The 13,581-nt window shown below is 40.8% G+C and overlaps 1 protein-coding gene across 1 annotated transcript in view; it reads left to right on the plus strand.

The window, feature by feature from the left end:
• The window catches only part of LOC138163071 (zinc finger protein 316-like), a 59,455-nt gene that overhangs the window by 6,361 nt on the left and 39,513 nt on the right, over positions 1-13,581 (plus strand). The window contains exon 4 of the mRNA XM_069090556.1: positions 2,504-3,082. Coding sequence (XP_068946657.1) covers positions 2,504-3,082 — 579 coding nt within the window. The remainder of the gene's footprint in view (positions 1-2,503; positions 3,083-13,581) is intronic.

Below are 13,581 nucleotides of genomic sequence, written 5' to 3' on the forward strand. Positions count from 1 at the left end.
CTTTCTTTCTTTCTTTCTTTCTTTCTTTCTTTCTTTCTTTCTTTCTTCCTTTCTTTCTTCCTTTCTTTCTTTCTTGTATAGGGGATGTGAAGATGTGATCTGGGCTTCCCCCATCTTACATCATGCAATAGTATATAGCCAGATATATCCTACATGACTTGAGAGTAATCTGGAAAAAATGTCTCAAATCACCAAAAACAAAGAAAAACTTTAGAAAGAATGCTAGAAAGCTTGGATTCTAACTCTGGTTCTGCTACTTAGTTCATTTGTGACACTGAGAAAATTACTTTATGGGCCTTAGTTTCCTCAGCTGCAAAACGGGGAGTTGGACTAGATGATCTCTAATATCTCTCCCATCTCTAAAATTGATCTGTTTGTTGTTTGGCTTCATTTCTATTCTCTCATACCTACTCTTGGTCTCTGCTCTTTTCCTTTCTAATTCATCCTTGCTTAATCATAAGCCCTGACCCCTCAGCAGTAATTCCTACATTTGTGGACTTTTTAGGATTATTAACCTTCACTTTACAGTATACTAACTAGAACCTTGCAGTGGTCATTTTTAGCCAAACCTTAATTTGTCACTTACTTTCTGAAGGAACAAAATTTTCATTCAGTATCTTAACTGAAGAATCCTAGATGGCACATAGTGTAGTTAGAAAATGGTTTACTGAGTGAAAAACTGGACTAGGATTTTAGTCCTGGCTGTGTCTTGAATCTTTTTGTTACCCAGGACTCATCATATAACTTCTTTGTGCTTTACTTTATTCATCTGGAAAATGGGAATAAATGATACCTGCTTCTCTTTTTCTTACAGGGCTGTTGTGAAACTAAATTAGATAATCAAGTCAGCTTTCAAGTATCTACATGCAGACTATCAACTTTGTTGATCTCAAATTTTTTTCCAAGGGCTATTTTCACCCTCTATTTTGCTGTTAGTCTAATAAAAATATAAAGAGAATTTTGCTGAAAGAAAAGTCACGTCAGTATAACCAGGCTTTGGTATAATAATTTATTTTATGGAAGAGAGGTTTTCCTGAAAAATTTCGCTTTTGAACAAGATTTATGTATATCAGATTACATTTTTCCTATTGGGTTTTATCACAGGATTGAAGATATGGTCATTCAAGGGAAAAGTCATGAAAATCATACTTATGAATTAAGGAAATCTTTTACAATTACACACTTAAAAAGAAAAAATGATAATTTCTGATAAAAACAACACCAAGTAGAAGTCACAAAATATAAATTTGCTACAACTTAAATATTATACCTGAAACTGTGAGCCTTTGGGAGAATATGAATGTAAAACACTTTAAAAGTGTAAAGTGATATATTCACTTGAGCTACTATTCCCAGTTATTCTTTTGGGGGTAGTCCTGAATGATAGTAAATTAAGTTTGTTCACCACTCTATCCCATTGTAAAATGTCCCTGTAATTCCAAACTTTTGGTTGTTCTAAAGAGGTTTATCCTTAGTGTCTCCTGTTTAAGTGAAGGCTATAGGGTACTTGAACCGGCAGAATTTTTTTTTTTAGAATTCTTTATTAGCTCTTTTTTGACAAAAGTTTCTACACAGTGAGTTATCAAGTAACTTTGAAACAATTCAGTATGTTGGAAATAATTAACTTTAATTGTGGAAATAATGACCTTTCCATAATTCATTAATTTTTCATAAATGAGAGGTTTGCCTTATTCTAGGGAGACTTATAATGTATTTTAAAGAATTCCTGATTAATTTTAATTATCTTGTGATTAGACAAATCTCTTTCTCATTATTTAGAATCAGGGTCAGATTTGAAAATGTGTTATCAGAGGAAGGATGGCTTGAAATGGTTTTGTTTTGTTTTGACCTAGTCAAAGATTAATTTGAGGTAGAAAAGGAAGGAGGAGCTGGACCAGGTAAGGTGAGAGTAAGATAAAGAGGGAAGTAAAGTTAGGACCATGAAGAGCTTTCAGAGGGGGAAAAAATGTCCTTTAGCCTTTTTTTTTTTCTTTTTTGGCTGTCAGGTAGGGATTGCTTTGTAGCTCTTGATCTTTCATTTCCAGATATATGGCTGACATGCAGTGATTTCTGTCACCCTCTCTTTCTCTCTGGGGTCCCAGGACTTTTCAGAAAATTAGCTGTAGTTGGAGGCTCTCTTTCTTTGCTTAATCCTTTGATTGGAACCCATTTAAAATTTAGCCTTTTTCTACCTGAATATTCAGTTTCTCCTTTCGAGCACCTTCTGGATGGTATTTCTATCACATTATCATTTTAAACACATACCTACAATTATTTTATTTAGTCCTCTTCCCCCCCACCCCCCGGTTTTTATTATTATTTGGCTCCACGTTCGGACGTAGCGAGGTTGGGGCAAAGGGATGAAGGGCAGTGAGAGGGAAAAAGGCGGGAGGGAATGCACAGAAAGAGCCCCAAATTCTCAACAGTAGCAGACCTGATTGGTTAAGTGATCTCGAGACTGCTAGCCGGACTCTCTCCCTCCATCCTACCCTTTCCCCTCTAGGAGATGGGAGTGAGAATGAGGAAGAAGACGAGGAGGAGGGGAATGGCAGCCCACAGCAGCTCTTGGCCACAACTCCATCCGGGGATGGTGAGGAGGAAGAGGAGGAGGAACCTGAGCTACAGCAACCACGGCTGCTTCGTGCTGGGGGGGCCGGTCGTGGTCGACGCCGGAAGCTGGCGCCCCCTACTCCCTTACCCCCTTCCCGCGGCTATGAAAAGCTTAAGGAGCTGATGGTTTTGCCCCCGATGGCAACGTCAGTAGCGACCCCTCCTAGTCCTGGGAGTGGGGAGCCCCAGATACCACCTCGGAAACGCCGGCGACGGAGCCGGGACCGGCCCACAATTTGTGGGGAATGTGGGAAGGGCTTCAGCCGAAGCACCGACCTAGTCAGGCACCAGGTGACGCACACAGGTGAGCGGCCCCACCGCTGCGGGGAGTGTGGCAAGGGCTTCTCGCAACACTCCAATTTGGTCACACACCAGCGTATACACACGGGCGAGAAGCCCTACGGCTGTGCGTACTGCACCAAGCGCTTCGGGGAGAGTTCCGCTCTGATTCAGCACCAGCGCACGCACACAGGTGAGCGGCCCTACGCCTGTGTGGACTGTGGCAAGCGCTTCAGCGTCTCCTCCAACCTGCTTCGCCACCGGCGTACCCACTCAGGGGAGCGGCCCTATACATGCGCAGACTGCGGGGAGGGCTTCCGCCACAAAGCCCAGGCCCGGCGACACCAGCGCCAGCTCCACGGGGGAGGAGATGGGAGTGGATTGGGGTTAACCGAGCAGTCCCTGGGGCCCGGAGAGCCTGGGGCGGAGCTGGTGGATGAAGAAGGGATGGGGGACATTGGGGAAGGGGGTGAGGGCAGCCTTGATGATCAAAGAAGCTGAATAAACTTTGAGAGGAAGATTTGGGGTGGGAAGGGTGGGACAGGGCAGGCTGGCCTCGGTGGGGATCCCAATGAGAGGGCGTGGTGGGGAGCAGGGAGTAGTGATCATTCTAGGCTGAGTTAGGAATCTGAAGCTTCAAAGATAGTGGTCCTGTGATCGGAAGTTGGAGTTGAGGCTTCTCCCCCTAGGGTTCCCAAGGTCAGGGGAGTTGGGAAGGGTAGAGGATAGGTGGAAGGCTAGAAGTGGGAAAATCAAGTAAACTGATGGTTAGAACATATTAGGACCCTTTGGTTCGGGATTCTTTTTCTGGTCTAGGGAGCAATAAAGCACTTGGAGAAGACAGTAAGGACTTTGGGGACTAACCTGCAGTGGTCGGGGTTGGTCTCCAAGAGGTAAGGTCAACGTTGGGAATATCTCCAGGGTTGACCTGGGGACACTGGGACATGAAGACAAGGTGGGGGAGAGAGAAATCTAATCTAAAAGGTTTTCCTAATAGAGCAGCGGAGGGGTAGAGAGAGGGAATGTAATTTATTTCCTCTGAGTTGGTACAAAATGTGGAACTCTTCTAAGTGACTGCTTTATTTTGGAGGGAGAGACATTTATATACCCCTCCTTTCCCTGAGAGGTCAAGTAGAGAAATTACTTTGTCCCTCTGACACAATCTTCTCAGAGTCTGCCTTTTAAAGTAAAAGTTATAATGTGCAGTGGAAAGGGGTGGGAAAGGAAAGGTAGCTCTTGTGTTTTAGCTGGATATCTTTGGTCCTCTTCCTCCTTAGACTCCCTAGCAGTGGGTGGAGTTAATTGATTGAATGAACATTTATTAAGCACTGGCAGTGTGCAGACCACTCCACAAAGTTTGAAAGAGATAGAAAATACAGGTAAGATATGGTCCTGCCCTTATGGATCTTAGAGTCTAGTAGATAATACTGATGGCTGAAGAGATGCTAAGCTTGTGTGATGGCGAGTCCATATTTTCTGTGAAGTAAGGATTCCACGGATAGGACTGATCCTGTAAACGAGGAGCAAAAGGAACAGAAGGCCTCCCCGCTTCCTGTTCTCCATTATCCCCATTAGTTCACCAGGGGAAGAGGCTACCAGGTCCAAGGTTAGGTCCTGAAGTATAGAACCTCAGTGTCCTTTCCTGGGCGGGGGCTGAAGATAAATGATTTAAGTTTTCCCTTGGAGTGAAGGGGTCAGGCTCATTGTTTGATTGGGTAGCAAGAAGGACTGAGGCCTTGGAATGAGCAAGCAGGGCATGGGAACTGGAAATGATCCTTGACTTAAAAAAAAAAAAGATGCATTAAGAATTCAGCAGCAAAATTGTAATGTGTCTGAGTGTTAGAGCTTAGAGCTAGTGGCATTTTGGATAGGAGAGGCCACTGTGGTGGGTTTTCCCCACCTCCTGCCCCTAAATGCCTCTCTAGCTCTCTTCATTAGCTGGTTCAACCCCTTTTCCTTCCTTTCCTCTTCCTCTTCTACTAACCCTCTTTGCACACAACTTGTAACATTTATACAAAAATGTTAGGAATTGAGAAAATTTTACAAAAAGAATAAAAGTTTGAGTAAATAGGAGTATCTGTCCTCGTCTTACTGTTTCTGGATTAGTCATCTCTGTCTTTAGGCCCTTGTCTCAGTGGTCCTTGAATCCTGTTTACAATGAAAAGGACTTTTCCCAGTTAAGTTAGGGCAAGGAATTGAGTCTAGGTTTGTTTTTGCTTTTCCCTGCAGATCCTGATGTTTCAGAATCAACTGTAACTTAAGGCTCTTGGCCTGGAATACCTTCAGTTTTGAGCCACATGTGTTAGGGGAAAAACACAGTGTGTTGCCTAGGGGATGGGAAGGAAGATGATCTAAGTCCAGGTATCTTCGACTTTAAAAACAAAAACAAAAAACTCTCAAACCACAATGAATATGCTAAGTCCTGGGCTAAAACCATTCACAAAATTGAGTCCTGTTAATCCGGTACTTAAATACCAGTGGTCTAAACTGGCTTTCACCTGACCCAGGGTGTTGTAGACCTGAAAAGAAAATAGAATAATCAGTAGGGCTTTGTGAATGGTTGTAGCTAGGGGATGAGGGAAGATGAAGAAGCAAAAAAATGACCCCAAGTTTTTGGATCTCAGTAAGGGGGAAGATGATAGTACTTTTGTCAGTAATAATAGAAATCAGAAGGGAGGGTTTATGAATTGGGAGACTTTATGAATTTAGGCTTGGACATAATTTGAGGTAATGGTTGGACATTGAAATGGAAGTGGGCAGCAGGTAGTTGCAAATATAAGATCAAAGCTGAGAAGATAGGTTGAGGCCAGAAATACAGATCTGAGAGTCAATTACATTCATTCAAAAAGCATTTATTAATTATCTACTGTGTGCCAAACACTGTGCCTGGAGCTGGGGATATGGAGACAGAATGACAGTCCCTTCCTTCTCATGTTCTACTCGGGGAAACTATGTACACAAATACAAAATATATACAGAGTCAATGCAAGATTTTTTTGGGTGAGGCAGGAGACCAGGACCTGGGGATGTCTGGGTAGGAGGTAGAACTTTAGGGAGAGCGGTAGGGGTTCTGAAAGGAAGAAGTGAGGAAGGAGTTCATTCTAGGCATGGAAGATAACTGGTACAAAGACACAGTGAAAGGAAATGGAATGTCATGGATGAAGACAACAGACTGATTGGGTTGGAATGAAGATTGTGAAGATGAATTAAATGTAGTAAGCCTGGAAATCGAGGCTGGAACCATATTGTGAAGAGTTTTAAATATCAGACCAAAGAAGAAATAGAGTCACTGGAGCTTTTTGTGCAGGGGTGTGATATCAGACATAAGCTTTAGGAATATGAATTAGGCAGCTGTGTGAAGGATGGATTGATGAAAGAGAGACGAATCAGGGACATGGATTAAGAAACTTTGGAAGTAGTACAAGTGAGGTGTTAGAGGTCTGTGGCAGCCATCTTAGTGGAAAGGAGGGGATGCATTTAAGAGATGTGGAGGTAGAATCAACAAGACAACTACCGAGTGAGGAGTAGGGGAAGGAGAGGGAAGTGTCGAGAATGACTCCAAGATTACACACCTGGTAACTGGAAGGATGGTAGTGCCCTCAAAAGAAATAGGGGAAAGGGAGGATTTGGGGAGGAATAATGAATTACAGTTTTATACATGTTGAGTTTGAAAAACCTCATCCAATTGGAGAGGTTTAATATACAGCTGGTGACGTGGGATTGGAACTTAGGTGGGATACTGGGGCTGGAAATGTAGATCTTGGCATCATATGAATAGAGATAATAATAGAACCCATGGGAAGTGATGAGATCAGCAAGTGAGGTGATAGAGAATGATAAAATAAGGGGGCCCAGGACAAAACCTTGGAAGATACTCACAGGTGTTGGGATGATAGTTGAACTCATGATAATTGGTGAGATCACTGATGGACAGTATAAGGAGAGGAAGGCTCAGGACAACTTGTACCCATAGTTTAGGGGTGAGACTTGTTTGGCATCTGACAAAGGACACTGAGAAGTAGCAGCCAAACAAGAGGAGAACCAAGGAATACAGTCATGAAATCTCAGGGAGGAGAGGACAAAGGATGATGGTCAGTGGTGTCAGATGTTACAGAGAGCATGGTGGTGATAGCTGAAGACACATGAGTTCTTAGAAAGAAAATCTGAGCAGTTATTGGAGGACAAAGGTACAGGCAGCGTCCAGTATGGGGTTGAGAGGCAATATGATATTTGACTGTGATAGACTGTGTTCCAAATATCAGTTGTATGTTGGTTATTTTGAGATCAGAAAACCTGTCCCAATGTATTCATGTTATAATGATGATGTTCCCAGTTCAGCTCATGAACCTATTTGACTCATGTTACTGGAGTAGTATGTAATAGTGATAGTCTCTTGCCCCAAGCTTCCCAGGACCCTGTTGTGCTCTGAGACACAAATTATGAGTCCCTTTACACCCTGATCTCTGATTGAATACCTCTGACCCATTTAGCTCCTAAAGGTAACTTAGTCCTGAGCTCGAGTACTGAGATTCTCCCAACTCTGGAGCTTAAGATGGCTGGACAGCTTCCTGAGGTGAAGCATGGATGTTCTGGGATATAGGTGATCCTGGACTCAAGCCATAGCAAAGGTCTCTTATCCTGGGTCCAAGGTAGTCTTCTGGTAGTGTGTGTGTGTTTCTGTGTCTGTGTGTGTGTGTGTTTCTGTGTCTGTGTGTGTGTTTCTGTATATCTCTCTGTATGTGAATTCATATAACTTCCCCTAGGTGGCGCTAGTGCCCTATAAGTAATATAGATCCATCCAGTCAGTACATTTCACAGCAACTGGCACAAAAATCCAAGAATGCCTTTAAAAATATAAAAATAAAGTTATGAAAATTGAATCTCCTCAAGAATTCCAGGGAGGAGGCAGAATGGCACTGGATAGGAATATGGTTGCAAAGTCAGGAAAACCTGTTTTCAAGTAGGCACTACCTCTGACAGTGTGTGGCCCCTTCCCCCAGCAAGTCACATTAACCTTTCAGTACCCCTGGTGCTCTCTTATAGTCGACTAAATTCTGGAGGGACTGCTGATTTGCTTTTTGAGTTTCCTTATCACTGGTTCTCTATGGCAATGAAATCTTGGGTCTGGGCCAAAAAATAAAAAGACTTCAATAAGTAACAGAATATGATTTTGAACAATACTGAAATATTAAACACCTCCATACGTTTGAAATTCCTTATTGACATTACTGTCAATTCAAATGCCTGTCCGTGATTGTTCAATTTATTTAAGGTTGTAACTTATCTAAGATTAATTTGGAATCCTGGCTTTGTAGACTAGGTCTTGGTTTAGGTGTATAACTGGTCTTACAAGCTGATGTTACTTCAACTCCTCTCTCAAATCCCCCCCCCCCCAAAAAAAAAGGAACCAACCAACCAACCTTGAGCTGCTTTGACTCTGAAGTCTTCAGATTGGTCTCACAATAGTAAGAGGACTTTTAAAAATGACTTGCTTGTATTCCATTGGCGTGAGCTTCTGTGTAGAATTCCCTCATTGAGTTTGCATACTTTATTTGAGAGTGACATAGAGACTGTCTTCCTTATTTGAAAAGCACAATAACGTCTTTATGGGAGAGAGCAACTTTCCTGCTTTTCTTAAAAGTATCAACAGAAAACTTCCTGCTCCTCTGTTGGACCTATGAACCATCACAAGAAATACCCAAAGATTATGATTCTGCAGCCAGCATGAAAAAGAGTTTCTGAGTGAAGGATAAGTCCTCATGTCTATTGATCCTTTTGGATTTTTTTTTATCCTTTGTATAATTTGAATTTTACTTTTGGCATTATAGTTCTGAGACTGGGTTCTTGCTAGAAGTTCTCCATTGAGTAGGGGTTCTTGACTTGGGGCCCATGAACATAAAAAAGGTTAAAAACCTCTTCTTAAAGGGAGAATACATTTTGCTTTCTTTCCTGAATCAGTCAATCAATTTGAAATATATTTGGAACATAATTATTTCATCAGGCAAAGAAAGCCCTTTGTGGGGACTCCCTCTACTGATGTAGGTGTAGAGACTGCAACTAGAAGGTGTCAAAGGGAGGATTTGAACTGAGATCTTCCAGATTAAAAACACTGCAATCTATCTACTATGTCCAGTGCCTCTAATTTTTTTTTGGCCATGGTAGAACAGTTTTTAAGCATTCAAGTTTTTATTTTTTTCCCATCAGGGATGTCAAAAGGAAAGAATCTGAAGGAAGAGGGTAGTCAGCAGGTCAGATGCCATATAGTGGTCAGGGAAAATGAAAACCAAGAAAAAGCCACAGAATTGGGCACTCAGGAAGAAGTGATGACTTTCAAAAGTAAAATTATAAATGACAGCATTATACCTCTTTCATCAACTATGTTCTTTCTTAGAGCCTATAGACTTCTTCCAAGGGTACTCTTTTTTTTATAATTGAACTCCACTCTGGAGACGTCCCTGGGGGTGGCTAGCTTCTTAGCACAGACTTACAAAAAAGGGTTTGTGGCAACTTACTCCTTCTAAAAGGTGATTAGAAATGAGGTCAGCTTGGGCATCTGGTTCATTCACCTCCCATCAGAGTTTCATTTCAGCTCTTCAGAGTCCAGTGGCCTTTTTTTGAGGTGACCAGACTCCAAAAGGACTGATTTCATACCAATCAAACTCATAAGAGATTATAAGCCAGTTTATTAACTTATAGTAGAAACGACACGCAGCAATAGAATTTGTTACCTTCATGAATTGCCTCTTTCCATATTGAGTAAATTTTGCTTTAAAGTCCTTTAAGTTTATTAAGATGTAAAATGAACAGAATTGAGAACATCCCTTCCACCTGGATAATAATAGGTGACAAATTCTTATTATTTGATTTTCCCTTTTCTGAACTCCATGTTATAATTCCTTTTTGTTGTTACATTCTCTTGGACTTACTATATATAGTACAATTGAGTGAATAACTTTCTTTACAGTCAGTTACATTCCAAGAATGATTTTATGAGAAAACCTTGGAGGGGGGCAGCCTGGTCTTTTTGATGGGGATTTTAGGGACTAGTTATCTTAGAATCAAAATCAAAGAATCTCAGCATTGTAAGGGAACTCAGAGGTCATCTTGCCCAGGTTCAAGGATTATTCACAGGTCTGGTACCACTATTGAACAGCACTAAGTTGGTTCTCCCTTCCTTAGGCAATCTGGTGGTCCCTCTTCTGCCCCCATTCCCTAAGTCTGACCATATTAATGCTTCATTTAGTATGAACTACTGATCTGCCTAATCTGTTGCAAATCAGAACTCCAAACTCAAGAGCTCTCAGCTTTAGCCTCACCAGTAGCTCAGATTATAGGTATGTATAGCCATGCCTGACTTAGGCCATTCTTTTAAGTTAAAAAATTTTTTTGATTAATAAGAATTCATTTAATTTTTCCCACATCTACTTGCCCTTTGGAGAAAAAGATGGAAAAAAACCCCTTATAACAAACATGTAGAATTAAGCAACATAAATTCTAATGTTGGCCACATCCATATATATTCTTATTCTTTATCTTGAGCCTGCCACTTCTCTCAGGACATTCTTGATCACATAGGATCACAGCTTGAGTGACCAAAAGCATTATTTTAGTGGTGTGCTGATTAATGTTTAATAACTGATTCTCAAAAAAAGCTAATCTGCATTATTAACATTTTTTCTGTCACTTTCTTAAGTTTAGACAATCAAAGAATTAATGCATCAAGCCCTGATGTGTATTTTTTGCTGAATTCTAAGGTGTAAATGCTCACACAGAAAATTTAACAACTGACTTTCAAAAGTCCAGCACAACCCTGATTATGTTACAATATACTTGTATTACTTATGTTTTGCAGCTGTTTCCCTTTATATTTCCTCTCACAGTTCCCTTTTTTTCCTCTAAAAATTGAACAGATCACCGTTAACTTCATCAAATTGAACTTTTCTATGTCTCCCTTTGGAGGGTATTGGGAGACAATCTAATCAACAACACATTTACCCTCTATCTCTTGGGGTGGGCTACTTGTACACCTGGCTAATTTTGTCAGTTTATGAGGCTTTTTAAAAAATCTTGTCCCTTTATTCTCATGTAGAGCAGGGATGTTGGCACACCTTATTTTTGGAGGGGGAATTGTATCTTAAATACTGACTTTTGTTATCTTGAACTTCCTGGTGAGGTCTAGGAAAACCATTTTGTTAGTGAGATGGTATAATCTATTGGCAGTACAATTGAGACCCTTTAGGTCAGTCTTTTTCCTATAAGCTGATGGAACCACAAACTTCCTAGTTATACTAATAACCCAGTTAATAAATTAGGACTACTTCTCTAGAGTGGTAGGGAAGGATCCAAAGTAAGCAAAGGTTGAATATCAGACAAATCTTAGGACCTTTGGGGACAGCCCTTACGAGAGAACACATTTGTAATTTTAAGGTGAACATGTACTAGACTTTAAGAGTGAGCTATCTATGGGACATTATTCCATTCAGAGAAACCCTACTTTTACTTTTAGCTCCAAAGAAATAGGTACTAGAAACTGTCTCAACTTAAATCCCACTTCCTGTAGGCAAGAATCTAATCACTTAGCCTCTAATGTCTCCCATATTGGAATGTAAGCTCCTTTAGAGCGAGGATTTTGGGGGTAGTGGTGGTTTTTTCTATACCCCTAGCACCGTGGTTGGTACATAGTAAGCACTTCATAAAAACTTGATGAATTGATTGATATATCCTCAAGGACACCTTAAAGTTTGTAGGATATTCCCAACCTGAGGAGAGATGAGGAAGTAGTACCTAGGAACACATAAGGTGCTGTCATTAGAGGGTTCTATAAGGTAGCTAATTCCAGAGGTGCACTCAATATCTGAGTAGCAAGTATAGTTCTTTTGGCTAGTTGAATCTATTTTCCCTGATAATTCTATGTATTTTATGTGTTTACAAACATCATTGAGGCTGGACATGGTGGCACGTGTCTATCATCCCTGTTGTTAGCTGAGGCTCAGTTCTGAACTGCAGTAAGTCTAAGACCCATTTGGTGTCTGTACTAAGTCTGGAAGAAATATTGTGAACCCATGGAAGTAGAGGACCATGAGGCTACCTAAGGAGGGCAATCAGTAGTATTCAGGGTATTCAAGTCAGAGACCAGTTAATCTTGGCTATGAGTTTCAGGAACGTATCATGGACTTTGAAACTTGATTTAAATTAATTCAACAAACACTTACTAAGTACCTACCATGTGCTAGGCTAGGTGCTAGGAATAGGTGATGGGGATAGAGATTGGACTTGCAATTTCACTGGTATAGGGAATTCCCACGTGAGGAAACTCCTGCCAATGCAAGCCGGCAATTTCTCTGCAGTTTGTAGCCTTAAAGACTTGTTGAGAGCACTGCTAGGTTCAGTGATTTGCCCTGATTCATACAGCCAGTATTTCAGAGACGGGACTTGAACGGAGGGCTTCTTGGCTTTGATGATAGTTCTTTATATACAATGCTGTGCTGCCTCAGTCTCTGTCCTCAAGAGATTTATGTCCATGTGTGTATTTGTGGGGGTTGGGGTGAACACAGATAAGGAAATTTAAAATATATTCATAAGTATACAAAGTAATCTTTGGGGATTCTATGGAGTACTCATAAGGTCTTATTATAGGGAACATGGAAACAGCCTTATAATGAGCCTGAGGTTCTAAGAGGTGGAAGAGAGGAGGTTGAAATGTTGTAGTGCAAAAAAAAAATGGGAATAGAATATGGAGTATGGGAAGCAGCAAGCTTGTCAGTTTACCTGGAATGTAGATTTGTGAAAAGCAGTATAAAGTAACCAACTTGTGATAGTTTTGGAGGTTGGAGTCAGAAGTTTGTATTTTTCCTACAGGTAACAGGGAGTCAGTGAAGTTCCTTAAACAGGGTTGTAACATGGGAAAACCTGTCACTTAATAGCTATGAGAAAAACACGCTGGAAAGGAGAGAAATTAAATTGAAGGAGACTAATTAGGAGGCTATCATATTCCAGGCAAGTGGTAATAAGGAGTGAGTGGAGAAAAGGTAATGGATGAGAGAGGTATCATTATATACTGTCTTGTACTGGTCTGTAATTTTTTTTAATGGTATGTCTTGTCTCTCCCAAAAGAATATGTTTATATTACAAGCCTGTTTCTAAATCCTGGGATCATTTGAGGATGCATTTTGATAGATTACATCTTGATAGTCACCTATGGATAGATTTGGGGTACATTTACTGGACTAAAATACACATTGACTGCTTTGGAGATTTTAGCTCAGAAAGAAATCTGCTTATCTAGCTCAGGGGAATTTGAATCTAATATAAAATCCAAACATCTATCCATACAGGAAAAAATGTACATAGATTATATAATCTTTAGAGATCATATATTCCAACTATATCCCCCTAGTTTGCAATAGATAGGTGAAAAGTTCACAGAAACATTTTAAAATTTCAAACCATTAAGTCCTCAGCACATCCAGGGACTCTAAGAAGCTGAGAGAGGACGGGGAGGAGGAAGTGAGAGAGAGTGGGTATCATTTGTACTTCTCAGTACCCAGTCTCTTGAACTACATCTTATTGGAAAGAAAGAAGTTCATGTCATTCATTTTAGAGTGTTTAGAAAACACTATGTGTGCTCATTTTCCTTCATTTCACTTCTCGTCTGACTAAAGGTCATGCATAGGTGTGTGTCAGAGATCACTG

The sequence above is a fragment of the Petaurus breviceps genome, unplaced genomic scaffold, assembly GCF_028583685.1.
Source record: "Petaurus breviceps papuanus isolate PSGF00001 unplaced genomic scaffold, PetGlider_PUasm1.0 187, whole genome shotgun sequence".
Classification (NCBI taxonomy): domain Eukaryota; kingdom Metazoa; phylum Chordata; class Mammalia; order Diprotodontia; family Petauridae; genus Petaurus; species Petaurus breviceps.